This window comes from Acomys minous (genome assembly GCF_964271855.1).
Source record: "Acomys minous genome assembly, chromosome: 16".
Taxonomy (NCBI): Eukaryota; Metazoa; Chordata; class Mammalia; order Rodentia; family Muridae; genus Acomys; species Acomys minous.
In genome coordinates this window covers 79,178,430-79,205,721 of record NC_140498.1, presented here as the reverse complement: position 1 = coordinate 79,205,721, position 27,292 = coordinate 79,178,430, and the positions used below count along the sequence as shown (strand labels likewise).

The 27,292-nt window shown below is 47.2% G+C and overlaps 2 protein-coding genes across 4 annotated transcripts in view; both read left to right on the top strand.

Annotated features, from left to right (window-relative positions):
* TPST1 (tyrosylprotein sulfotransferase 1) overlaps positions 1-19,362 on the top strand; it is a 65,440-nt gene extending 46,078 nt beyond the window's left edge. For 2 of the 3 annotated variants that reach the window (XM_084762569.1, XM_084762568.1), the window contains exons 4-6: positions 13,658-13,708; positions 18,185-18,229; positions 18,772-19,362. In XM_084762569.1, coding sequence (XP_084618695.1) covers positions 13,658-13,708; positions 18,185-18,202 — 69 coding nt within the window. In that variant the 3' untranslated portion in view covers positions 18,203-18,229; positions 18,772-19,362. The remainder of the gene's footprint in view (positions 1-13,657; positions 13,709-18,184; positions 18,230-18,771) is intronic. The other variant, XM_084762570.1, reaches the window with a different exon arrangement.
* The window catches only part of TMEM248 (transmembrane protein 248), a 128,496-nt gene that overhangs the window by 7,581 nt on the left and 93,623 nt on the right, over positions 1-27,292 (top strand). The window lies entirely within an intron of this gene.

The following is a 27,292-nucleotide window of genomic DNA, read 5'->3' as shown; positions in this document are numbered from 1 at the left end:
CAGTGCTCTTTGTTTGGCCTCCAAGAACACTGTATGCATGCAGTGCACTTACACACACACAGGCAAAACACACACACACACACACACACACACACACACACACACACAGTGTTGCAGCTTTACAAAAGACTGTGATAAACCTTAAAGAACTAATCTGAATAAATACCTCTCAACCATCTATTCTCAAACCATCATTTTGCATTTCTGTTTAAAAGTTTGTATTGGTTAAGATAAACATAAAATGTAAACTTTCTTGGCATCAAGGTTGGGAACAGAGCCTCGTGTAGCTCAGGCTGGCCTTTAACTCACTGCGTAGGACAGATGCTGGGTGCTGAACTCAGGGTGTAGGCTGTAGGGTTTTCTTTGAGGTTAGACTGATAAAGGTGACATTAAACTAGACCAAAGTGTCTGAGGTTTGTGTTGTCTGTTTGGTTTTTTTGTTTGTTTGTTTGAGACAGGGTTTCTCTATGTAGCCCTGGATGTCCTGGAACTTGTTCTGTAGATCAGGCTGGTCTCGGACTCACAGAGATCCTCCTGCCTCTGCCTCCTGAGAGCTGGGCTTAAAGACCTGCGCCACCAAGCCTGGCCTAGGATTTTTTTTTTTAAGGTGCTTGATATATGTTGATGCACATTGATGCTCACGCAGGTATACAAAAGAAACTTTAAAGCCAACAGGATGGACATGATTTTTATAGATTTTTTGCTAACTTTAATAGGTCTCACTGATTAATGTAAGTGAACATTTCTACTTTATTAGCTGTTTGTATGTATTTTATGAACTGCCCCCTTAAGTTTCTGAAAAGCTTTATTACAGTGACTGAAATTTTGAGGTGCAGTTTGCTAAGTAGTAAGCCAACATCGTCTCCACCCCACTTCGTAATCCCTGACAGCCTTTTTGTAAGAGGCTGGGAGCCAGTGGCTCTCTCCTGTGCACAGACTGGAAGGGATTTCCATACACCGAGATCCGCAAGTCAGTGATCTTTCCGGTTCTCAGGACAGTAGGCGCTTGCAGTCTCACATGTGCAGGTCATCTTGGCTAGAGTCTTCTTGGCTCCCTTGAGTGGTAGTTGCGAAGAATGCTGTGGTTTGAGCCCATGTGACTTGAGAGTGTGTTTTCTACTCCCTGTGGCCTTTGAAAGGGTTTTGATGCACCCTCAGGGCCGGGGTTGGGGAGGGTGAGAAAGAGAAGATGGATTGCATGCTGAGCCTTTGGAATAATGCAACACTAATGTGCCTGGAGTTTTGCTGGTTGTTTCACATTTAGTGTGTGTGTGCTGTGGCATGCATGTGGAGGTCAGAGGGCAACTCTGGAGGGGGTTTCCCCCCACACACTTTTATGTGGGTCCCAGGAACCAAACTCAGCTAGTGTGTCTGTCATCTTGCCAGCCCCGTCCTTGTCTGTTGAATTTGAGTTGCATGGTCCGTCCTACCAGTTAGCTGCGTTTCAGACCAAATCCTGCGCATCTTCACAGCTTTCCCTTTCTGTCCTTTTCCTGTGTCTGTGATGCTATGCAGCAGTCTCGAGCTGTATCGCCGTCATATACTCCCAGAGAGAACACCAAAGCAGACACGTGGCTGGAGGAATCATGTATCTCTGAATGGTGGGAGGCCGGGAGGAAAGGGGCAACTGAAAAAAATCACCTTTTGCCTGGGAATACAGAAATCCCTATCTCGAGGCCTAAAAATGCTGGTTTTTATAGAGTGTACGGAGCCCAGAAGGAATGACGTCTGAGTCAGCATGTCTTCGGAGCGCTCTTCCCAATTCTAAATGAAAGTCATGTGTGTGGCCGTTGCCGTGACTCACACAGTGAGCTGGCAATGAGATGCTAACACGCACCGTGCCTTCTCTCGGCAGCCTCTTGTCCCCAGATTGTGGCACACTCTAATAAATAGTGCTCTCCAGGTCACACTTCAGCCTTCTCCCTCTTCCATAGCTTCTTAACCTTTTTAGACTTAGCGACTTCTTTGAGACTAGGACCAAATATAGATTTCTCCCTGCCTCAGAAATACAGGCATATAAATACATTCGATTTTACTGGACACTGATTAAAATCTCCTGTTTCCTGCTGTCCTCGCCAAGCCTCTCCACAAGCTGCCTGCTGATGACTGTAACCCTGTGGGCTTTTTTTGAGGGTGCTCTTTGCTGAGCCAAAGGGTCATTGTTCCTAACTGCTACCTGGGTGCACCAAAGAACCTCAAATTCTGTATACACACTCACATTTGCTGTCCAAAGTTACTGCTTGCGAGAGAGAAGCCAGCTGGAATTGCTCCCTGAGTGGAAGGATGCAGCCGTGACAGCCTACACGGGCGGTCTGCGAGCCGGGGGGCAGGTAGGAGTTGGGGCACACAGGTCAAACCCAGTGCTGTTTAAAGACCTGGCTGTGAAACTTGAAGAGTCAGGGTCTTGGATATAGCTCAGTGGTACAGCACTTTGCTAGACTGTGTGAGCCCTGGATCTGATCCCATGTACTAATAAAAACTAAAATAAAACTGAACCGAGCTGAAAAGATGTTCCAAGCCAGTTATGGTGGTGCGGGCTTTTAATTCCAGCACTTGGGAGGCAGAGCAGAAAGACCATCACAGGCCACACTGGTATACCCTGGGGCTCCAGGCCAGCCTCAATTACAGAATAAGATCCTGTCTCAAGCAAAGGTTTATGTGGAGCTGGAGAGACGGCTCAGTGGTTAAGAGCACTTGCTGCTCTTTTCCAGGCACCCGCATGGCAGCTCCCACATCGCCTGTAACTCCAGTTCCTGGGGATCTGACGCTCTCTTTGGCCTTCCTGGGTACCAGGCTAAAACATCCATCCACATTAAAAAAAAAAAAATAGAAAAAGAAAGGCTGTATCACAGGAATATTTGGAGAGGTCATGAATGTGAGGGCCGTGAGGGAGACATGGGGGGAACTGGAGTCAGGGGAGGAGGGGGCAGAAATGGCATAAATGCAGGACTCAGGTGTGAAATTCTCCTCAAAATAAAAAAACAAGGAGGAAAAGAAGGAAGAGGGAGCAGAGCAGATCCAAATACGAATGGCGAATCCTATGGGAAAGCTCAGTAGACCCTACCGAGAAAAGAGGAAGTAGTAGCTGGTGGGAAAGCAGAGGTCAGAGGTCAGGGTGCAGCGCCCACAGTGGAAGACAAGAAGAACCTTGCCAGGGCTGAGGGAGGTTGGGCTAACTGCCTGGGCCATGCGGTAAGAAGCTGCATGGGAACACAGGGACAGCCAGTTGGTTAAGAGCGCCTGCCGCAGGAGCCTGACGACCCAGCTTCTATCCTTGAAACCCACAGTGGAAGGAGGAAACCGACCACTACCAAACATCATTCTCTGACCTTCTCACGCACACCGAGGCACGCCTGCACACATACGTGTGCATACACAACAACGCACGCTTTAATAAAAGAAAGGCACTGCAGCCAGTGCAACCAGTACTTGCTAGAGCCTACAAGGAACTGTTGCATGTTCAGATGCCTGTGCCCAGACAAAGCTGCTTCTGCTGTGTCTGTCTGTCTGTCTGCAGCATTCTTGTTTGTCCGGCTCTTCACTCGAGCATCAGCTGGCACTGCAGATCCCATGTGAAAATTCTTGTGTAGGGGGCTCAGTAGTTAGAGTGCTTGATGCTCTTGCAGAGGACCTGCCAGCTGGGGACACACACACACACACACACACACACACACACACACACACACACACACACACACAAAGTAAACCTTTAAAAATATTGTTAAGTAGTTAAGTCTTAGTATGGGATACAGTCTAGATTTCTTAGAACAGCATTTACTTTTAGAAATATTTGAGGATTTTGTTTCTTTGGATGCTAGTTTTTAATATGATTGTTCCGTGGTCAGAGAACACACACAGCATGGTTTCAATCCTCGAAATATGTTTAAAGTTGCTCCGTGGCCAGCATGTGGCCCCACGCTCACGTGGAAAGCTGTTCTGCCCCCGGGATGTTCTGTAATGTCACCATACTGCTCAGCTCATAATTCTTAGTTGGTGTAGACATTTTGAGAAGAGTGCTGTGCTTGTGGTCTTTCTCCTCCTAGTGTCAGTTTTGCTCCTGGCGTTCTGAACCGGCACTGCTGAGAGAACAGCCAGCTGGGCTTGAGGAGCTGGCTCTGTCACTGTGACGTAGCCTCAGCACTGGACGTTTTCTTCCCCAGTAGTTGGTCTTGCCTGGCGAGCAGAGCCTCATGCATGGTCTGTTGTCCTCATCCTTTCATTTCTAATTTGTAGGCAGGCATGGTGCACACGCCTTTAATCCCAGCGCTCAGGAAGGCAGATGGATCTCTGTGAGTGTGAGGCCAGCCTGGTCTACAAAGTGAGTCTAGAACAGCCAAGGCTACTCAGAGAAACCCTGAAAAAACAAGGAAAAAAACCCCCAAAAAACAAAACAAAATAAATCTCTAATTCGTGTCTTTGTATGTAAAGTGATTAAGTGACTGTATTGTGGTTAACGCAATGTTTTTAATTCCTTACGCGTGTTGTAATTACTCGTCTGATCGGCTGAAGTCCACCATCGAGTGTTTGGTTCTTATTTTTGAGCTGTCTATCTTTGTTCTTTTGTTTTCCTGGCTTCTTTTGGATCAGCCTAGTATTTTTTTAGTATTTTGTTTTATCCACTGTGGCATTATCTTTTCATTTTAGCGATGCTTTGTGGTTGTCTGTTATGGTTGCTTTAGAATAAGAGCTGCAAATTTTTTCTGTAAGCAGGCAGTTACTAAATATTTTATGCACTGTGGGCCACCTGTGCACTGTTTTTCTTGATACAGATTTCTTTCTGGCATCTTTTCTCTGCAGCCAGATGCCTGCCTTACTAGGGTTCGCTAGCTACTAATTCTCTTAGTTTGTGTTTTAAGCTAAAATGTCTTTCTTTGAGAAATTTTAATTACATTTGTTTATTTGGTATGGGGAGAGGCACATAAGCCCCCCATGGCCCTATGTATGTGTATCCGAGTGTGGAGGGAAGTGCGGGCCGAATGCTGACTTCACATGTCTTCCTCAGTCGCGCTCCATGGTATTCTTTGAGGCAGGATCTCTCTATTGGACCCAGATCTCACAGATACGACTAGCCAGGTGGCTCTGGGGACTCTCTTGTTTCCGCCATCCAGTCACTGGGATTGCAGGGGAGCTACCACACCCAGCCAGCATTTATGTGGATTCCAGGGACACAGACTTGGGGTCTCACTTTTACATAACAGTGCTTTATCCACTAAACCATCTCCTAGCCCCGCTCTGGCTTTTTTATTAGTTTTAAACTAAATGAATGTATTATTTTAATTCACTGATCCTTTCTTATGAATCTAATTTGCTACCCAGTGACGTTTTCATTTCAAACAATGCATTCCCCAGTTCCTGAATTTCTGGGTCTCATCTGGAATCTTCCATCTCTTCATTATGTTCATCAAGATGTCAGTGACACTGGCCAGAAACGCATCTCTGTGCTGTCGCCTGAAGGGTCTGTTTTCCAAGCTCTCTGCTCAAGTGGAGCCTGGGTCATTGGCTCCCTCAATGCTAGCATGAAGTGCAGTGAGAGTTTATTAGGAAGGAACCTGATATTGCTTTGGAGAGAGAGGGGGAGAGAGAGAGAGAGAGAGAGAGAGAGAGAGAGAGAGAGAGAGAGAGAGAGAGAGAGAGAGAGAGCTGCTCAGAGCAGATCAGTATAGACATACTCAGGGGTGGGTTCCTTAGGAGACGCTTGCCTCGTCTTTTTGCTGCTATGTATATAATTTTGGAAAGTTCTAAATTTGTCTCTTCAAAGGAATTTAAATGAGTTGCTAGGCTCTTGGCTGCGGAGCGCTCACATAGGATTACAGCTGAGAAGGGACGATTCCAGATCACAGGTTTCGAGGCACGAGATGTTTGCACTGTAAATTAAATAGTCTTACCTGTGAGATTCTGAGACAGTTTCATCTGGGAAAGGAGTAAAGCTCTATTCTAGATCATATTTGCTCAGGTGTTACCCATGGCCCCTTGTTGTGATAACAATCTTATTGAAGTATCTCTGGATAAAAGCCTACTGTCTCTGTGTCAGCAACCTTCCCAGCAGGTGTTGTTCATTGTTTGGGATTTGTTTTGTTTTTGATGTGGTTTTTCTATATAGCCCTGGCTGTCCTGGAACTTTCTCTCTCTGTAGACCAGGCTGGCCTTGAACTCACAGATTCTCCTGCCTCTGCCTCCCAAGTGCAGTGATTAAAAGCACACGCCGCCTATTTTGGAATTCTTGCTTCTCAGCTAGTGAGAGGCTTCAGCCAGTCTTGAGAGAGAGAGAGAGAGAGAGAGAGAGAGAGAGAGAGAGAGAGAGAGAGAGAGAGAGAGGCCTTCCCCTTCTCATGTGCTTTAAGTGTCTGTCTTTCTGTCCCGTGTCGGTGCTTCAGAGATAGCCTCGCCTTCAGTGTCTTCCCCCACGGCCTGCATTGCTCCTTCAGAATTAGGGATTTTATGTGTGTTGCCACCCTGGACCTTTCAGTAGAACTATGACACTGTAGTGAAGACTCAGTTCATTGAGTTCCGGCCTCACAGCTGTGAAGACCCGAGGTCAATCCCAAGTACCTACATAGAAAACCTGGGCACAGTCGGGCAGTGGTGGCGCACACCTGTAATCCCAGCACTTGGGAGGCAGAGGCAAGCAGAGCTCTGTGAGTTCGAGGCCAACCTGGTCTACAGAGTGAGTTCTAGGACAGCCAAGGCTACACAGAGAAACCCTGTCTTGGAAAAAACCAAACAACACCTGGGCACAGTGGCATGAGCTGGTAATCACAGTGCTATTCAGAGAACGGAGGACTCCTGGCCAGCTAGTTTAGCTGAATCCGTGAGCAGCGAGTGCAGTGAGACTGTCTCAGAAGGTAAAGCGGAGAGCACCAGAGGGGAGCACTCAGCATTGACCTCTGACCTCTGCATGCATGTGCAAGTATATATACACATGAACACACTCATGTGACCATATAGGTAGAGCTCGCGTGCGCGCGCGCACACACACACACACACACACACACACACACACACACACACACACAAGAAGTGAAATAAATAGTTATGTTTTCCTCAAACTGTGTTTTTTCCTCCTCTATTCAGCTGGAATGCTCACTCAGATCTTACAGTGAGCTTCTCTGGGGCTGAACACCAGCTTTTCATTTGAGCTTTCCTCTTGGAGTGAAGTGAGTTGAGGGAGACATTGACCTTTAGCCCAGTTCCCACATCCCCGCACCACATGTGCTCTCTGGATGAAGGACTGATTTCCTTGATTCGTATCAGAAATTCCTCTGGGAGGCACTTGGACTGAGGTTTGAATTCGTGCGTGTCACCTCTGGAAAGCCAGCTGCCTGATGCACTCCAGCTTCCCAGCCCTGCTCCTGTCACCCCTCACTCTGCAGAATCCCCCGGGGTCCAGTGCCCTCCCCCTCGGTTTGTTGTTTACTAGCTTGCATTGGCTGGCTTTGAGCTTGCTACGTAGCCAGGGCTGGCCTTACTCCTGCCTCCTCCTTGTGAATGTTGACACTGGAGAAATGGGTTTGGGATAAGCGGCTGGAAATGTAGTCTAGAACTTCCAGATTTATGTAACCCTCCCACACCAGCCTACAGAATGCTGGGACCATCCCAGGGCATGCACCATGGAATGCTGGGACCATCCCAGGGTATGCACCATGGAATGCTGGGACCATCCCAGGGTATGCACCATGGAATGCTGGGACCATCCCAGAGCATGCACCACGGAATGCTGGGACCATCCCAGGGTATGCACCACCCATGGGTCCACTGTGGGGTGGTAGTCATGGTTTTGTGGTTTGGAATTGTTTTGGGTTTTTTTTGAGACTCACTTTGTAGACCAGACTGGCCTCGAACTCATAGAGGTCCACCTGCTTCTGCCTCCCGAGTGCTGGGATTAAAGGGGTGCACCACCACGCCCGGCTGTTTTGTTTTGTTTTGTTTTTTGTTTACTTTGTTTAGGTTTGTTTTTGAAACCAGGGTCTCTTGTAGCCCAGGCTGGCTGGAACTCACTGTGTAGTTTGCATGACACTGAACTTCTGATCCTCCTGCCTCCCAAGTGCTGGGTGCAGGCACTCCCTGGCACCCATCAGCTCCACTGTGGTTGTCTATTTGTTTGTTTTTAGCGTTATTGATTTACTTTTATACATATGAGTGTTTTACCTGCTTGCATGTATGTATATATGTGTGCCACATGCATGCCTGGTGCCTGCTTAAGTCAGAAGGTATTGGATCCTCGGGAACTGCAGTGAGGGGTGGTTGTGAGCTACCATGGGTGCTGAGAACCAAACCTAGGTCCTCTGCAAGAGCAAAAAATGCTAACCACTGAGCCATCTCTTCAGCCCTTTATTGTTTTTAAAAGTGATGAAAAAAGTGCTAGAAACCCCATTTCCCCAGTTTTAGTATGAAAATCCCAAGACTACCTCAGCAAGTTGCTGTAGCAAGGCCTGGCCCAACCTTAAAACCCAAATAGTTCGCACCTCTTTGGACTCCAGTCTTGACACTGTTCTCTGCGTCTGCTGGCAAGCCTCTTTGGGTCAGCTCTTTCCTGATCTCCTGTCTGTGTTAGAAAGCAGGTTGGCCTTCTTTTCTGCATGCAGCAGGCAGCTCCTCTGTTGTGTGCAAATTCTTTTCAGCCGTTCATGATGTATTCTGTCTTCTTTCACAACTGTTAGTTGCATTTTGTTTTGTTTTAAATCTCTAATCATACTCTTTGTATAAAGACATAAAGATATGAAAAACTCTGCTAAAGAGAGAGCAGCGTTTCCACTAAGGTTATGACCATGCCGTGTAGCTTTCAACTCACATATCGCCTCTAAAACAGACAGACAGAACAAGTCTGACTCATCTTTACTGCGCCTCTTATGTAAATTGGAGGGGCTCCCCTGCCTAAATAAGTCAGGCACCTCAAGGGAGAAACCCAGTCTTTGAAAACCCTAACACTGACATGTGATAAGGATAGAACAGAAAGCATAGAAATGTTCAAGTGGGGGACACAGGCACACTGGAGATGCTCTTTCAGGGTGCACAGTTAAAATTAGAAGTGGAGCCGGGCATGGCGACACACGTCTTTAATCCCAGCTGTCAGGAGACAGAGGCAGGTGGATCGCTGTGAGTTCGAGGCCAGCCTGGTCTACAAAGCAAGTCCAGGACAGCCAAGGCTACACAGAGAAACCCTGTCTCGAAAAACCAAGGGGGGAAAAAGCTAGAAGAAAGATGCTGGAGATATGGCTCAGCAGTTAAGATCACTGGCTTTCAGAGGACCTGGGTTCGATTCCCAGATCCTCTGATGGTGGCTCACAGCCATCTGTAGCCCCAGCTCTATAGGATCTGAAACCCTCTGCTGGCCTCTGTGGGTGCCAGGTACACACCCAGTACACAGGCCTACATACAAGCAAAACACCCATACCCACAGAAAATAACGAAATAATAATAATGAATGTTTTAAAAAGGCTAGAGGTGACGGTGATAATCAGAGAAAATATACACATGTGGAACAAGATGGAGGGTTAGCCGGGGAGCAATAGATGCCTCCGAAGGAGAGAACAGGCAGTTAGAGCTTTCTGGGCTGGCTGAGACCCACAAGTACGCACTCTCACCAATTCTGAGAAACACTGTGAGAAGACAGCAGAACCGAGATCGATTTTGGTAATGTTTTTAAACTTCAAGGACCTTAGTAGGTTGGCATCAAGGTAAAAAAGAAAGGGAAGGAGGGAGGAATTGTCAGCAAACAAAAATAGTACCGGCTGCAGCGTTCTCACTGGTGACACTAAATGTTGGAAATTTCAGACGCGGCAGTGATATTAACTGCACAAGTAATTTTCTTACTGGCCTTTGGCAGTAGGGTGTATGTACCATATCTCTTAGCCTCTGGTTTCTGGTCTCTTATTTATTTTCAGTTCTTTGAGACAGGGTCTGGCTGTGCAGCCCGAATTGTACAGGAACTCACTCCACAGCCCAGTCTAGGCTTGAACTCAGGATCCTGCCTCTCCACCCTCTCAGTGCTGGAACTGCTGATGAGCCACACCATGCCAACCCACTGCCTCTTATAATTAGTATTTTTAGATATTTATAAAATTATGTGAGTGTTTTACCTGCATGTATGTCTGTGCACCATATGTGTGCAGAGTTCAGAAATAGTCAGATCCCCTAGAATTGGAGTGTTTTCCAGGGCCAGGCCCCTGGTTGTGTTATCCAGTCCCAAGTGGTTAGCTCTAAACACATATATGTAAAGCAACACTAGGTGGACTTAGGTTTTATATATACATACATGCATACATACATATCCCCCAGGCTCTCCATGGAATAGTGGGAGCTGGGCCAGGGTGCCAGTCTGCAGATGGCAGTGGCTTGTTCTTGGGGCATTCACCACTTATAGTAGTAACGTGGCTAGCATGGTCCTTGACAGCATGGCCAGCACACTGATCTTGAACTGCACTCTTCAGCCCCCGATCTTGGGGGCTGCAGAAACCGTTTCACAGTTAAGAGCATTGGCTGCTCTTCCAGAGAAGCCAGGTTCAGTTCCCAGCGCCTACATGGTGACTCACAGCCACCTGTAGCTCCAGTTCTGGGGGATCTGACACTCCCTTCTGGACTTCACGGGCACCACATGAATGTCCTACACAGACATGCGTGCAGGCAAAACACCTGTAAACATAAAAGGAAAACAAGCAAACTATGTAGACCAGGTTTGCATTAAACTCGCGCTTCTCCTCTCTGCCTCCTAACTTCTGGGATTTAGGCCTGTGCCACCATCCTGGGTCTGAAATAAAAGTTGTTTTTAAAATTAATTTATTTAGAAATCAAAGTTGGTTTTTCAGTTCACTTTACATCCTGGTCTTAGCCCCATCCCTCCTCTCCTCCCAGTCCCTCCCTCCCTCTCTCCCCCCTCTCCCTTCCCCTATTCCTCAGAAAAGGGGAGCCCCCCTTCCCATCCACCCCAGCTCATCAAGTCATATTAGGACTGAGCGTGTCCTTTTCCCCTGTGGCCTGGCAAGGCAGTCCCGCCATGGGGAGGTGACCAAAAAGCAGGCAACAGAGTCCATGTCAGAGACAGTCTCCGCTCCCCTTACTAGGGGACCCGCATGAAGCCTGAGCTGCCACATATATGTAAGGGTCCTAGGTCCAGGCCACGCATGGTCCTTGGCTGGTGCTTCAGGCTCCACAAGCCCCTCTGGGTCCTGGTTAGTTGGCTTCTTGTGGAGTTCCTGTCGCTGCTAGGTCCTTTTCTCCTTCCCCCATTTTCCCACAAGACTCCCTACACGTCACCCAATGTTTGGCCGTGAGTCTCAGCATCTGTAGAAATCAGTCTTGCTTCTAAGTTCCGTGTGTGGGTACTGCTTACTGTATGGGAAGAGTTCCCTAATTTAGACCAGCTAGATAGTCTGACCTAAGCACATTCTGACTCCATTCAACAGTTACAGCACGGAAACTTTTTTTTTTTTTTTTAATTAAAGACCTTCTTTAGAGTGGGTTTTTGTACTCCTGAGCTGCTTAGTGCTTTTTTTTTTTTTTTCATAGTTCGGGAAGCGTTAATGTTTCTCCCGCTGTTTCCAGACAGACAAGATTGTTGAACTTTCTAAGAACCCACTCTGATGTGGGCGACTGCCAGAATACTTAGTCAGCTGAGCACGTGTAAACACGCATGTTCGCAGCTCTTAGATAGCACTTCTGCCCTGGAGATAATGAGTCTCCCCCATGCCACAGGAGCCCAGAGGGACCCAGCATGACAACTTCAAAGCTGGCTTTCGTCCTGCATTGTCATTCCTGGCTGGAGTTGTGTTTTCCCTGCACATGAAACTACCAAGCCGTAATTCCTCAAGGGGAAAGGCAGAAATAATGAATTGCATCAATGGTGAATGGCAGGCAAAGCATGTGCTATTGGTGAGATTGTATCAGGAACTGAAAATTAAAATTAATCCAGTTTTGTACATAATTATGTTTAAGCTAATTCTGTGTGCTTATTATAACTGGAAGGAAGGAAGCAGGAATTGTAGTGAGTTTAGAGAAAGAAGAGTGAAGAGTAAAGGATATTCTAATCTCTGACAAAATTTTAATGTACGACCTTCCTTGGTTGTGAAAAGATTGGGAGCTGAGTCTTTGGCCTTTGTGGTTAAAACTACGAGTTGGGCTCTAGCAAGTGCTGTAGTGTCTGTCTGGGTGTGCAAGGCCCTGGGTTCCTTCCATAAGTACTGGTGATCACTACTGTATTGAGTCTCCCTGTCCCTCCTATTATATTCATTGTTAGATATTTAGTATGGTTTTTTAATGCTAAAATAGTGTTATTGTTGTTGTTGTTGTTGTTGTTTTTGTTGTTGTTGTTTTTAAATGGGGGGAGTGGCTAGAGAGATGGTTCAGAGGTTAAGAGCACTGACTGCTCTTTCCAAAAGTCCTAAGTTTAATTCCCAGTAACCACATGGTGGCTCACAATCATCTATAATGTGATCTGTGCCCTCTTCTGGCCTGCAGATGTACATGCAGGCAGAGCACTGTATACATAATAATAAATAAATGAATCATTTTTAAAATGGGGCTGCATAGTTGGCTCAGTCTTTAAGAGCCCTTACTGTTATTGCAAAGGACTCCAGTTCAATTCCCAGCACCCACATGGAGCCTCACCACCTCCTCAGTTCCAGACATGAGCATGTGGCATATAGATGCGCATGCAGGCAAAACACTCATACATATAAAATGATAAAAAAAATAATTCTAAAAGATTTTTCCAGGTAGTGGTGGTACACACTTTTAATTCCAGCACTCAGGAGGCAGAGACAGGTGGATTTCTGTAAGTTCGAGAACAGCCTGGTCGGCAGAACCAGGCCAAGACAGCCAGAACTTCACAGAAAAGCCCTGCCTTGAAAAACAAAACAAAAAGAAGAAAAAGAAAAAGAAAAAATAAAAGAAAAGAAGAAAAAGAAAAGAAAATATGTTTTTCATTATAACATTTTACGAGCTTGGGGCTGGGATATAGCTCAGTTGGTGGAGTGCTTACCCAGCATGCCAAAAGTCCAAGATTTGATCCCCAGGACTGTATAAACCAAGCATAGTCATGCATGCCTGTAATCCCAGCAGCAGGCCTGTGGAGACAGGAGGGTTAGAAGTTCTTGTGACTCTTGTGATTTTTGGCTAAATAGTGCATTTGAGGCCAGTCTGGGATGACCCTGTCTCAAAAGACCAGATCTCAGAACATTAAGTAGATGTCACTTTAAGGGTCATCTAATAAATCTTAATAAGGTTCTTGGGTAAATTGAAGAAAGTAAAGTTGCTTCAAATCGAGGCTTGTAACTGGAGAATTGATGGGCAGCCAGGAGGAGCTTGCTCCTAGCCAGGTGGTTGCCGAGGGAGCTCACCCAGGGCCTGCTCTCTCCCAGCTAATAGGAATGGCGTTTGAAATGCTCTGGCATTTGAATTTGGATTCCCTCCCCCCAGACACACCCCGCCCTTTCTTACCCAGTCAGCCCAGGAGCCCCGGAACAGTTGCTTGCAGGGGAATCAGAGTGTTTGGGGGGGGGGGCCTCACTAAGGTCTGTTTCTACAGCAGCCCCTGAATTCAGCGACAGGTTTCTCTCTCATTCCAAACTAACCAAGAGACACAGCGGCCCAGTGGCTGCAGATGGCAGCTGTGCACCAGGATGCACCGGTTTCCTTAAACTCACTCCTGCTCTGTTCTTTCCAGGTCTATAAAGGAGAATTTCAGCTACCTGACTTTCTGAAAGAAAAGCCCCAGGTACTGTATACTGCTCCTCCTTCCTCCCCTCGTTACGTAAGCGCTGCCTCTTCCATAAAGTAAGCTTTTGACAAGACCACGAAGCTTAAAAAATGAAAACAAGAAAATAAAAGCTGCTAGGCGGGGTGGTTTATGCCTCCGCTGTCAACTGTCAGCCGAGATGGGCGGCTCACAAGCCCATGGCCGGCCTAGGCTGCATACTTGTGTTCCAAACCAGAGCCCATCTCAGTGTACAAACAAACAAACGAGCAAGGGACACAGAAAAGGACACGTGTGCCGGTGGAAGCGACCTGTTGTGACTTGAGAGCTCAGGCTCTTCCAAAACAAGGGAGGTACTTTGGTAACAGATCTGATAGTACACGTGGCCACAGAGTATTTCACACATAACTACGGAGAATGCCTGCCCGGCCTCCTGAGCATCTACTTTGCCTTAAGAGCATGCAGCCACCGTTGGTGTTTTTATTCTATGCACATCTGTGGAGTTTTAACTGTTCTCAAAAGACCTGTACGTAATACATACTGCTTATAACAATTGGCTGTCAGCAAATAGCAAGAGCGCAGGCTTGTAGTCCTTATGCTTTTAAAAATAACTTAAACCACTAGACATGGTGGCACATACCTTTAACCCCAGTACTTGGAGGTAGAGGCAGGTGAGTCCGTGAGTTCGAGGCCAGCCTGGTCTACATAGCAAGTTCTAGGACAGCCAGACCTATGTAGGAAGACCATGACTCAAAAACAAAAAGAGAAACCAATCTACAATTACAACTGTAATATTTCCGTTCACTGCATCCCATTATTGTGTCCCGAGCTGGAGAAAAACAGAGGACGTTATGGCAGATGTGCCTAAAGTAGCACGGAGTGTCCTGTCAACACCTGTTACCTGTGTAACAGCTGGGAGAAGTGGACGGTCCCCGCCTGTGTGCAGTAGCCTTGCTGTCCAGCACGGGGCTGAGGCGTGCTGCTCTCCGTACCGAACTCAGTCCTTAGCGATGTGTCCGTCACAACTGCTGGGGAAGAGCCGTCTGAGGTGTTTGGGTGAGCTGCGCCTCACGCAGCGAGCCTGGAGTAAGCAAGCAGGCTGTGGTCTGGAGCTCAGGGCCACTGTCTCTTTACAGGGATGGAGGCTCTGCCCTCCCTGACCACTCTGTCTGGAACGAGGCGTGATGCTAGAGAGTTCACGTGCTTTCCAGGTGGATTCTTAGCAGGATATATTTAACTCTGCCATTCTTTTCATGTGTCCAACAGCTGCTTGCTAGGGATGTGTTACGAGTGGGAAGTTAGGGTCTGCCCTCAGGAGAGGGAGGAAAAGGAAAGGTCTTCTCAGGCACTCCTGGTCTACCCCAACGCTCTTGACTGATGCACAGAGGGGAGTGCGGGCCAGGCTCAAAGTGTGCACGTTATCCCCAAGCCCTGGCTGGGTTCCTGCATGGACCGTAACTCACAGCTGTGGAAATGGAGTCAGAAAGCAATCCAAAAGGCAGGAGAAACTGGAAGAAACCAAGAAAGGGGATTTGAGACCAAAACTGAAGGCGTTCCTGTACTTCAGCACACACCCAGCTCATCTCAGAGGGAGAGGGAAGTGAACCACGACATCCGTGTCCTTTAGAGAAGTGACATCTTCAGTCTAAAGACACAATCATGAATTTGAAGAAGGATAAATTACACACGGGGTTGAGAATATTTACTTATTAAAATTTAGCAGAAGCCGAGCATGGTAGCGCACGCCTTTAATCCCAGCACTTGGGATACAGAGGCAGGTGGATCGCTATGACTTCCAGGCCAGCCTGGTCTACAGAAAGAGTTCCAGGGCAGCCAAGACTACTACACAGAGAAACCCTGTCTCAAAAAACTAAAAAGAAAACAAACAATGGCAACAACAACAAAACCCACACGTAAATAAGGAGATGTTTGGGGGGAACTTATCAGGACTGGGTAGAGTGGCAGGCGCCTGTTTTCCCAGCACTGGGGAGACAGAAGCAGGAAGATGATAAGTTCAAGGCCACCCAGACCCTATCTTAAGCTAACAAACAAATAAACAAACAATAATGCTAGAGATGGCTCAGTAGGTACAGGCATCGCCACCAAGCCTGACAACCTGGTTTGCTTCCTGGAAGCCACATACTGGTGGAAAGAATAAAGTGACCCCCAAAAGTTGTCCTCTAACCCCCACATGTGTGCTGTGCTACACACCTGCTCCACAGAACAGTCACACAAACCCCTCCACACAAAAACAAGTAAACAAACAAGTAATTCTTTTAAAAAATGAATGTCAGAATTGGGCATGATGATGCAACCTTGGAACCCCAGCACTTGGGAGGCAGAAGCAGGTGGATTTCTATGAGTTCAAGGCCAGCCTGCTCTACATAGTGAGTTCCAGTCCAGCCAGTGCTACATAGTGACACTCTGTCTCAAAATAGTAAGAATAATAGTAAATTTTCTTATTTTATCTTAATTATATGTATGTTTTGCCTGCATGTATATCTGTGAGCTACCATGTGTGCCTGGTGCTCGAGGAGGCCAGGAGAAGGCGTCAGCAGCTAGCTTGTGTATGCTGTGAAGCAAATCTGAATTCTCTGGAAGAGCAACAAATGCTGTTAACCACTAAGACTTCTCTCCAGCCCAATAATAAAATTGGCTTTTAATTTGGTAGTCCTATTTATCATGGAACTCACTATACAGACCAGGCTGACCTCAAAACTCACAGAGATACAGCTGCCTTTGCTTCCTCCCAAGTGCTGGGAGAAAAATAAGCCTTCAGTAGGACAACTATTGTTTAAATACAACACCAATTTGTTGACAATTAAGAAGTCTTATATGTCAATAAGGTTTTTAAAATGCCTCCATAGACATTTCAAGTTCCTGTGGTGACTTTATTTACTCTTTGATACAGGCACATTTAGACAGTGAACGATTGTGGTCTAGGACCTGTGTAGAGGACTTAGTGATGAGGATCACTGACTGCTCTCCCAGAGCACCAGGGTTCAATCCCCAGACCCCACATGGTGGCGCTCAACCACCTGCAACTGTACTTCCAAGGGATCCGATGCTCTCTTCGGGTTTTTTCACGTACCAGGCATGCACATGGTGCACACACCGAGATGTAGGCAAAACACCCAGACATGTTAAATGAATAAAAAGAAAATTAAAAGAAAGATTATAGTTTAAGAAACAGATCCAAGCGTGGGCACATGCTTCTGAACTGGAAGCAGAAGGATCAAGTTCCAGGTCACCTTCAGCTGCACAGAGTGTTCAAGGCCCTCTGGGGTTACACGAGATCTTATCACAACAAGACAAAGGAACTAGAGACCTGCTAGTTTCTAGCACCTTCCTGTAATCCCAGAATCAGGAGGCAGACGCAGGAGGACCACTGCAGGCTCAGCCAGCTTGTTCCACATAGCTGAGTGAAAGGCCAGAGCTAAGGAAGAGGCACGCAGGCTGGCCGGGAGGGCCCAAGCGACAGCTGTGTGTCCCCTTCGTGTGGAAGCAGAGCCCACGCCCTTTCTGCCTATTCATGTGCCCAGTAACTTTGGCTCCCAGCATTTGAATTGAGGCCAGACCCGATCAGAGTTTCAAACATCTGGTCACAGGGTTTGATCTTTCTGGTAATGGGCCCACCCTGTGATCTCATGTCGCAACAGACTCACATGGTCCATGGGGCTCGTGAGAGACAAAGGCCTCTGTATTAGTCACGAGATGCCAAGGGTTTAGTTCCCCTCTTTAAAACAGTCTGAGTTTATCTGAAAGTCTGAGCAGACTGTGTCACAAGTCTGGGGTTGCTCAGAGATTCGCCTTGGCAGTGAATACATCTTAATAAGAAGACATTTTTTATTTAGGTACTTGCCCCCAGTATGGATCCAGGACTGCATCTGAGAGCACTCCCAAGATGCAGCTCCTAGCCATATACAGGCAAGCCTCACGAGATTGAGTGCGTTCTGCCTACACACAGGCAGCGTCTAAGGTTTTGCAGTTTTCCTAGTCATCTTTTTGAGCAGAACGAGCAGCAAATTTGATTACAAAAGCAGAAAACAGCAGACACTGGCGGGTGGTGGTTCAAGTCTCTAGTTGGGAGGCAGGGGCAGGTGGATCTCTGAGTTTGAGGACAGTCAGGGCTACACAGAGAAACCCTGTCACAAACAAACAAAATAGCAGTTAGTCTATGACCCACTATCTTGGAAGAATAGCAGATTTTACCAGATCAGTCAATTTTAAGAATAGTCTGTATCTGGGAACAAAGGGATGTTGGCTGCTGAGGTTAGGGGCTTTCTCTCTCTCTCTCTCTCTCTCTCTCTCTCTCTCTCTCTCTCTCTCTCTCTCTCTCTCTCTCTCTCTCTCTCTCCTCAATCATTGTAGGTTTAACCCTTAAATATTACGTGAACCATCACAAACCTTTGAGCCATGCCCAGCAAGAACAGCCACTTCTTTTGCTAAGCAACCAACCCCAAGGATTTTAACATTATCTCTTGGTTCTTTCAACAGACCGAGCAAGTCGAGTAGCCAAGCCCGGAACTTCCCACAAGTGAGGTGAGGCCTGGTGGGCGCTTCTGGGTGGGACTTTCCACTTGGGCTGCCAGAGACAGCCACGTGTCCAGAAGGAGAGTACAGCACTGGCCTCGGGCAGCCTGGGCTGGCCTTAGCTGTGCCACTTGATGGCACCAAGCGGCTTAGTTGTGTATGTTTCCTTGTCTATAAGATATGCTGAGGTGGTGTTTGGGAGGGGGTTTTTAATGATCATGTAGATAGAGAGACTGAGAGACTGGGAAACCCAGCCATTTGTGTGCCAACGAGAATAATGACCCCACAGAGCCGTTTCGTCAAGGCCATGTCACCAGATGACAAGTCACTATGGTTGCTTCGAATGTTGGACATTGGTGGTGGCTTCAGGCCCAGGTGACTGCCGCCGTCACTGGAGAGGGCAGGCAGCCCTTGAGTTGTCTTGCTTTGTACCTTTGAAGGTATTTGCAGGACTGGAAACGTCACAGGTGGGGACGTGTGTGCCCCTCCTGCCTGTCCCTCGGAGGCTCCGTTCGCTCATGGGTTGTCTGTCCTTATGCCCTGAACTGCAGGAGCCCACCCACCCCCTGGCACAAACAAGGAAGCAGGCGGGGAGGAGCCACGGGAGGACTGCTGCGAGCTATGCCTCCGTGCCTGTAGCCAGCTATTTGTTTGCCCTAGGGACGACTGCTGCCTTTTCTACAGAAGGGAACTGTCTGGAACTGCTGTCTCCTGCCGGGAGAAGTGGGTGTCCGTGCCCATCGCTCCTGTTCACCTGCCAGCCTCCTGTCCCCGAGGCCTCCCTGAGTGATGGCCCTCAAGAGGGGGAGCCCAGCAGGGACACAGTTCCGTCACAGCTCTTCTTGTCCTTGTCTTTTCTTACCAGATTCCAGTTTGTAATTTCAAGGGAAGGAGAGTTGAAAGACGGCGGCCTGTTAACAAAATCTGGCAGTCTCGCTCAGAATAGGTTGTCTGTACGCGTTCCAGTGTTTTGTAGAACACTCGTGCCTGTTTCAATGTATTGATGTGGATACTAGTAAATACCTTAATTATTTAAATAATTCATTGCATTGTTTCAGAGACGTTGGGAAATTACTGTATACATTTACAACCTAATGACTTTTGTATTTTATTTTTCAAAATAAAAGCTTAAATGTGAAGCATTCAATAGTTACGGTTTCAGTGCTGTCCTTCAGAGGCACAGACCTCAAGTGGTGCTGACCCAGCTCCCTCTGTGGCTGCATCATAGGTGCCTCTCTCCCATCCCCTCCCCTCTCCCCTCCCTCCCTCCCTCTTTCCTCTCTTTTTGTCCCTTCCGTGTGTGTGTGTGTGTGTGTGTGTGTGTGTGTGTGTGTGTGTGGTGTGTGTGTGTGGTGTGTGTGTGTGTGTGTGTGGTGTGTGTGTGTGTGTGTGTGTGTGTGTGTGTGTGTGTGTGTATGTGTCTCTGTGTGTGTGTGTGTGTGTGTGTGTGTATGTGTCTCTGTGTGTGTGTGTGTGTGTGTGTGGTGTGTGTGTGTGTGTGTGTATGTGTCTCTGTGTGTGTGTGTGTGTGTGTGTGTGTGTGTGTGTCCAGAGGTTGATGTCAGCTGTCTTCCTCTGTCACCCTCCAGCTCCTTCGTCCCAACCCTAATCAAAGAATTCTGGACGGGGAGACCTGGTGGCACTCAGAGGAAGGACAGCAGGTCACCAAGAAGAGACTTGATACCCTATGAACATATACAGGGGGAGGTAATCCCCCTCAGGAACAGTCATAGGGGAGGGGAATAAGGGGAAAATGGGAGGGAGGGAAGAATGGGAGGATACAAGGGATAGGATAACCATTGAGATGTAACAAGAATAAATTAATAAAGGAGGAAAAAAAAATAAAAAAATAAAAAAAGAATTCTCTGCCTGTCATCAAGACACCATCACAGCAGCTAATCCGGACAGTATCTCCAGTCCCGCTCTTGTCCTGACTCTGTCCACTTTAGACGTCCCCACCTCCTTGGGCACAGAGCTCACACTCCGCTGTGTCCCAGCCCCGGCCCTCTGCTCTGTCCCACCATGTCTCCCCTCTGCTCCTAGCCTCATAGCCACCTCTTTATCCTGAGGTCTCTGCAAGTCCCATGTCCTCTGGAAGATTCTCCTCGCTCCTGTGTTACCGCTAGACACCTGGGGAGTTACCTTTGCACTGCTGTGACCAAGACTCTTGACAGAAACAGCTTCACAGGAAGAAAAGGGGTTTGGTTTGGTTTTGGCTCATTATGGAGAGAACGTGAGGGATAGTGGCTGCCCAGGAAGCAGAGTGGCCAGAGCCAGGCGTGGGTACAACCTTCCGAGGTGTGCCCTGTAGTGCTAGAATCCGCTTGCTCAGCAGGCCGCAGGACAGCAGTAGCCTTCCCTTAGACCCCAGCAGGCTCCTACTGAGACCTGGCTAACCGGCTTCTGTGTGGCCGGATCCCTGACCCTGGCTAACTGGCTTCCGTGTGGCCGGATCCCTGGCCCTGGCTAGCAGGCTTCCGTGTGGCCGGATCCCTGGCCCTGGCTAGCAGGCTTCCGTGTGGCCGGATCCCTGACCCGGCGGAGTTAGCTAACTGAAGCGGGCCATGGTGGCCACACGTCTACGCCCTGCTCACTTTCTGCCTCCTGCCTGGGCATGGGAGAGCCTGGCTGCAGGCTTGTGCTCCCATCTTCACAAAATAGACCCCGGCTTGTGCCATGTGTGCCCCATTTCTCAGTCCAGCTTATCATGCTCTCTGTCTGTCTGTCTATCTGTCTGTCCACAGTGTTAATAACTTGTAATAGACTCCTTACCCCCAACAGAGTTCTTAGTGTTCTTCTTAAGCCCATGTTTGTCTCACACCCCAAGTGACCTATTAATACCTCGCCAGGTTCCTAAAGGACAGAACCCGGTCACGGCTGGATAAAAGTCTATGATGGGGCTGGCCTGCGAACCCTTTCTTCACAAAATCTTTTTCCGGCTTAAGTATATTCCTTTTTTCTCTTTCTTTCCCTTTCTTTGTTTCTTTGTTTGTTTCTTTGTTTGCTTCTTTTTTCTTTCTTTCTTTATTTCTTTCTTTCTTTCTTCCTTCCTTCCTTTCTTCCTTTCTTTATTTCTTTTGACAGGGTCTCGTTCCATAGGCCAGGGCTGTCCCCAAAATTTTAGTAACCCCTCTACCAGGGTTATAGATGTGAGCCACCATGCTTGGCTCTACTCTAAGGATGTATTTCTTGAGCTTTATAAAGAAAGGCATTTCTTTTCCAAATGACATAAGAGATTCCTTTCAGCATTTTGTATGTATGTATGCATGTATGTATGTATGTATGTATGTATGTATGTATTTGTTTTTCAAGACAGGTTTTTCTGTGTAGCCTTGGATGTCCTGGACTCACTTTGTGTACCAAGGTGGCCTCTAGCTCACAGCAATCCACCTACCTCTGCCTTCCTGAGTCCTGGGACTATAGGTATGTACCACTGTACCTGGCTTAGCATTTGCTGTGTGTGTGTATGTATGTATATATGTATTTGTTTTGTTTTTCGCGACAGGGTTTCTCCGTGTAGCCCTGGCTGTCCTGGCCTCACTTTGTAGACCAGGCTGGCCTCAAACTCACAGAGATCCAGCTGCCTCTGCCTCCAAGTTCTAAGATTATAGGCGTGCACCATCGGATCTGGCTTAGCATTTCATATTATTTGTCTGTTTATTTATTATTCTTATTTTTTCAAGACAAGGCTTCTCTGTGTAGCCCTTGCTGTCCTGGAGCTCACTCTGTATACCAGGCTGGCCTCGAACTCACAGAGATCCACCTGCCTCTGCCTCCTGAATGCTGGAATTAAAGGCCTGTGCCACCACTCCCAGCTTTTTAATTTTGTTTGGTTGGTTGGTTTTAGTTTTTCAAGACAGGGTTTCTCATTGTATCCCTGGTTGTCCTGGGGACTCACTTTAGACAAGGCTGGCCTTGAACACAGCAGTCCACCTGCTTCTACCTCCCGAGTGCTGGAATTAAAGGCATGCATCACCACTGCCTGGCTCATCTATTTATTTATTTTTCAGACAGGAGCTTACTCTGTAGCCTAGGTTGGCCTGGAATTCACTATACCACACTAGGTAGCCTTCAGACTTGTGGCCATCTTCCCGCCTTACCCTGCCAAGTGTCCTTCATCATTTTACAAACATGTCTGTATTTGGGAAGACTTAGGAGTTCATAGAATCAAATGAAGCCCCATAGAATAAGTGAAAAGCGACCAGAGTAAAATTGCGGAAGAGATAGCTGGATAGAGCCAAGCAACTGGGAAGCTGAGGCAGGAGGATGCCAACTTCTCGGACCAACCTGAGATACATATTGAAGTCAGGCAAGCCTGGGCTATGAAGAGAAAACAGTAGCTGGGCGTGGTAGTACATGCCTGTGACTCCATCACTTAGGAGACTAAACAGAGAACATCGTGAACTCCAAGCCAGCCTGGGCTACATGGGAACCTTTCTCAGAATAAAACAATAGAGAAACGGCTCAGTGGCTCTGAATGCTTGTCTCTCTTGCACGGAACCCAAGTTCAGTTCCCAGGACCTACAAGGTGGCTCCCAGTTAACACCCTCTTCTGTCCTTGGGCACAGCAGCCATGGTGTACATACAAACATACCGGCAAAACACTCCCACACATAAAACCTAATATTTGTTTTTAAAAATAAAAATGCAAAGAATGGAAGGGGAAAATACAGTAATTGAGTAACCAGTCATTCTGAACAGGGTCACCAAGAACTCCTCAAGGCCAAGGCCCAGTCCAAAGCGCTTTGCCTGGAGCTGGGGCCTGCACTGTACAACTCAGAGGGTGGGTGCTGTGCTGGGACCTACATTTGTCAAGATAATGAATAAGTTCGGGGCAATAAAGTATCTTGGGCAAAGTTACCCACTGAGGAAGCGTGGGGGTGGAGTGCAAGTGCAGGCAGCCTGGACCCAGAGCCTGTGTCTTAATGATCACTTAGACCTTTCAATGACCATCTTTCCACAAGAATCTTTTTTTTTCTTTACTCATCATTAGTACTTATGGGAACTTTTTAAATACCACCCTGGACTTAGTAATTTCACAGGCATGATCGTGTGCTAAGAACTCTAGGCGGTTACTGTTCTCGGGACTTAAGGCTGTGGTGGAAATCAAGAAAAAATATACATAAACCCTTATTCCAAGCAGTCACAAAGCTTCTAGTATTAGCTACCAAAAATGGGCTGGTTTGGGTTCAAAATCAGCTTTGGTTTTTGTTGTTGCTTTGAGTCTTTTTATTTTTAAAGATTTATTTTTAATGTGTGTGTGTGTGTGTGTGTGTGTGTGTGTGTGTGTGTGTGTATACAAACATGAGTGCAGTGCCCATGGAGGCCAGAAGAGGGCATCAGATTCCTCAATGCTAGAGTTAAAACTGGTTGTGAGCCCCGCGATACACATAATGAGCGCTAAACTCTGGTTCTCTGCATGGGCAATGTTCGCTTTTTGAAACAGGATTCACTATGTAGCCCAGGCTAGTCTCAAACTTAAAATCCTCTTGCCTCTGTTTCCTGAGTGCTGAGATTACAAACATGTCATCAAGTCTAGCTTCAAAATCTATTTCTAAAGAACTAAAAGTCCTGGCTTGTCTTGGCTGTGTAGGGGTTGGGCTGCTGCTTCAGCTGTATTGTCCCTGTTCCGTGTAGCCTTCCCGGACCCCATGTGTTTGCATAGAAAACACTCTTTACTGTGCAATTGGGTAAACAAAGTACATTTTATTCCTTTAGGACTCATGTTTTTCCTCCTTAAGGTTTGAATCCTGACAAAGGCAGTTCATGATTTTGAGCAGTGTGTGTGTGTGTGTGTGTGTGTGTGTGTGTGAGAGAGAGAGAGAGGGGGGGGGTGGGAGGGAATATGTGAAACTTATATAAGGCTTTTTTCCTTTACTTTCTTTTTTCCCTTTTTTGTTTTGTTCTGTTTTGTTTTGTTTTTCAAGACAGGGTTTCTCTGTGTAGCCTTGGCTGTCCTAGACTCACTTTGTAGACAGGGCTGGCCTCAAACTAACAGTGATCCACCTGCCTCTGTCTCCCAAGTGCTGGCTTTAAAGGCGTGCACCACCACACTTGGCTAAGGCTTCTTTTAATATTTTTTTATTTCTGGCTTTATTTCTGGCCTCGGGTAGCCAAAGATGATCTTGAAACTTCATCCTCTTACCTAAGCCCTTCAGGTGCGAGTTCTCAGGAGCTCACTACCACGCCTGGCCCTGTCTTCTTAGAAAAATAAATACGTCTCATCCTTGGCAGAGTTAATACTATGGCTCTAGGGTTGGTTAATTTTCAGAGCGAAGCCTCTGTTTTGTGGCTGCACAGTGTAGAAATGACCTCACGCTCTGATAGGGAAAGCATAAAGTGCCCTCTGCTGGCTGAACGTGGAATGACTGCGGACTCTGGGAAAGTTTGCGCTTAGGGAGCAGCTAGATCATGGCTGTGTGAAAGCTTTGTCTCCTTGGGCCCCAGTGAGCAATGCTGGCCACCACTCAGCCCGGTGCCTGAGTTCTATCCCAGGGCCCCACATGCTGGGAGAAGAGAACAGAAATCCTACACATTGCCCCCTGACCACACAGAATAAGTAAAAATAAATAGATGAAAAAAAAAATAATTTAAAAAGACATGGTGCTGGAGCTCTGGCCCGATGGTTAAGAACACGTGTTGCTCTTACAGAGGACTCAGGTGCAGGTCTCGGCAGCTACATGGTGTCTCACAGATACCTGTACCTCCAGTTAGGCGTTTGGTACACACACACACACGCATGCACACAAGAAAGACACTCATAAATCTTTAAAAATTAAAAAAAAATAACAAAAATTATAAAGTTTTGTCTACAACAAAGTCCACTGCAATGAGCTTATTTTTTAAAAATGAGCTGGGTGTGGTGGCACACACTTGTAACACCAGTACTTTAGGTTTGGGGGCAGGGGGATCAAGACGTTAAGGTCACTGTGGACCGCGTAAGAGCTTGAGACTGTCCTGGGCTACAGGAGACTCTCCCGGAAACACCCAGAAAAACAGTTTTAAGGTTTGTATTTGTTTCTACATGTCTGGGTGTTTTGCTTACATCTATGTCTGTGTACCATGTGAGTGCCTGGTACCCGCAGAGGCCAGAAGAGGGCATCAGGTCCTTTGAGACTGGAGTTAAGAGGTGGTTGTGAGCCCTGGGAGTTGAACCCGGGTCCTCTGGAAGAGAGATCAGTGCTCTTAACTGCTGAGCCATCTCTCCAGTCCCCAAACATGGATGAAGATGGGATGGGTGGGCAGTGGGTGGGGGGAACCAAGAGATTGAATTCTCTAAACCTATGGATGGGTAGAAAACAAAACATAGCTTTGAATAATGTGCCTGATATGCACCCATAAACATACATAGTGCTACCTCCTCGCCTTTTTTTTCTTTTCTTATTTTTGGGGAGGGTGGGGGGGGAGGGTGGTTTCCTTTTTTAGAGTTATATTCTCATGTGTCCTCAGCTGGTGTTGAATTTTCTAGATAGCTGAGATCTGTCTTGAACTGCTGATCCCCCTGCCTCAGGTGCTGGGGCACAAGACATATAACACCCCACCTGGCTCAACACATTTATATTCATTCTTTCTTTGTTTTTTTTTTTCTGTTTGTTTTTTAAAGACAGGGCTTCTCTGAGTCACCCTAGCTGTCCTGGAACTTGCTCTGTAGACCAGGCTGGTCTCAAACTCAGCAGAGATCCTCCTGCCTCTGCCTCCCTGAGGGCTGGGATCACAGGCGTGCGCCACCATGCCCGGCTTTACATTTCTAATGACTTACTACCTAACCTTTCCCTTGAGTAGAGTTTAGCACTTGTGATGGCTTCAAAGTCTTTCTCTTCCCTACTAGATAATTGAAATGTGATTCAGGAATGACGCGGAGTCCCTCTGTGTAACTGGGATAGAGCTGGTTTGAGGAGATCGCACTGAGGCTGGGATTTCTCTCTCTCTCTCTCTCTCTCTCTCTCTCTCTCTCTCTCTCCTCTCAGAGGTGGTAAGTGAGGGAGCCAAATCTGGCCACACACACTCATTTTGGTCTTGTCTGTGGTTGCTTTTCTGCTACAGTGAGAGAAAGGAAAAGGCTCGCCAAGCCTGGAGATCGCCTGGCTGATCTAGACTCCCGCTGTTTTAATCCTATATTGCCTCTGGACCAGTATTTCCCCATGCCTTACATTATCTAGCCAGCTAAAAGAACTCAGCAGAATTCACTTGCAAACAAATGCCAGAGCTTCAGAGCTGGTAAGTCAGGTGTAATGGTTTATGCGTGTGGTGGAGGTGTGTGTGTGTGTGTGTGTGTGTGTGTGTGTGTGTGTGTGTGTTAGAAGTTCAAAGCCATCCCAGCTCCTTAGGGAGCTGCAGGCCAGTCTGGGATATGTGAGGCCGTGTCTCAAAATAAAATAGAGATTGAAAATACAGCTAGCAGCTAAGAGCACTTGCTGTTTTTCTGGAGAACCTGACTTCAGCTCCTAGCTCTCATCATGGGCGGCTCACAGCCAGCTACCTGGTATCTGACCCTCTCTTTTGGCCTCTGCAGGTACCCATACACAGGTGCATAAGCATGAAGAGACACATAAAGAAAAATAAAATTAGGAGAGTAAATACCAACTAATTGAGTACTCAAGGTTCCTTTCTTTAAAAAAATAAAAATTTTGGCCGAGTGTGGTGGTGCACGCTTTAATCCCAGCACTGAGGAGGCCGATGCTGTGAGTTCGAGGCCAGCCTGGTCTACAAAAATGAGTCTAGGACAGACAAGGCTGCACAGAGAAACCCTGTCTCGAAAAGCCCAAATAAAATAAAATATAAAATTTTCTTTGGGGGAGAGTTGGTAGAAAACTGAGTGCCTAATTTCAGGGTTTGGTGTCATGTGATTTTAAAAAAAACCAACTGATTCTTGGGGGTAGAATTCTTCTGGGGCACAACGGCCTCTGTTCTCTGAGCAGCACTGATTTCTGCATGTTTATGTGCCGCCCAGCACATCCTTAGAGGCTCCTGGGCCCTTCTGCGGCCTCCCTGTGAGCTGGCTGGAAGTCACCCTGGAGTGGTGTGGACAGTAACTGCTCCCTGCCAGCAAACTGTCCTCCCTCCCTGACTGGC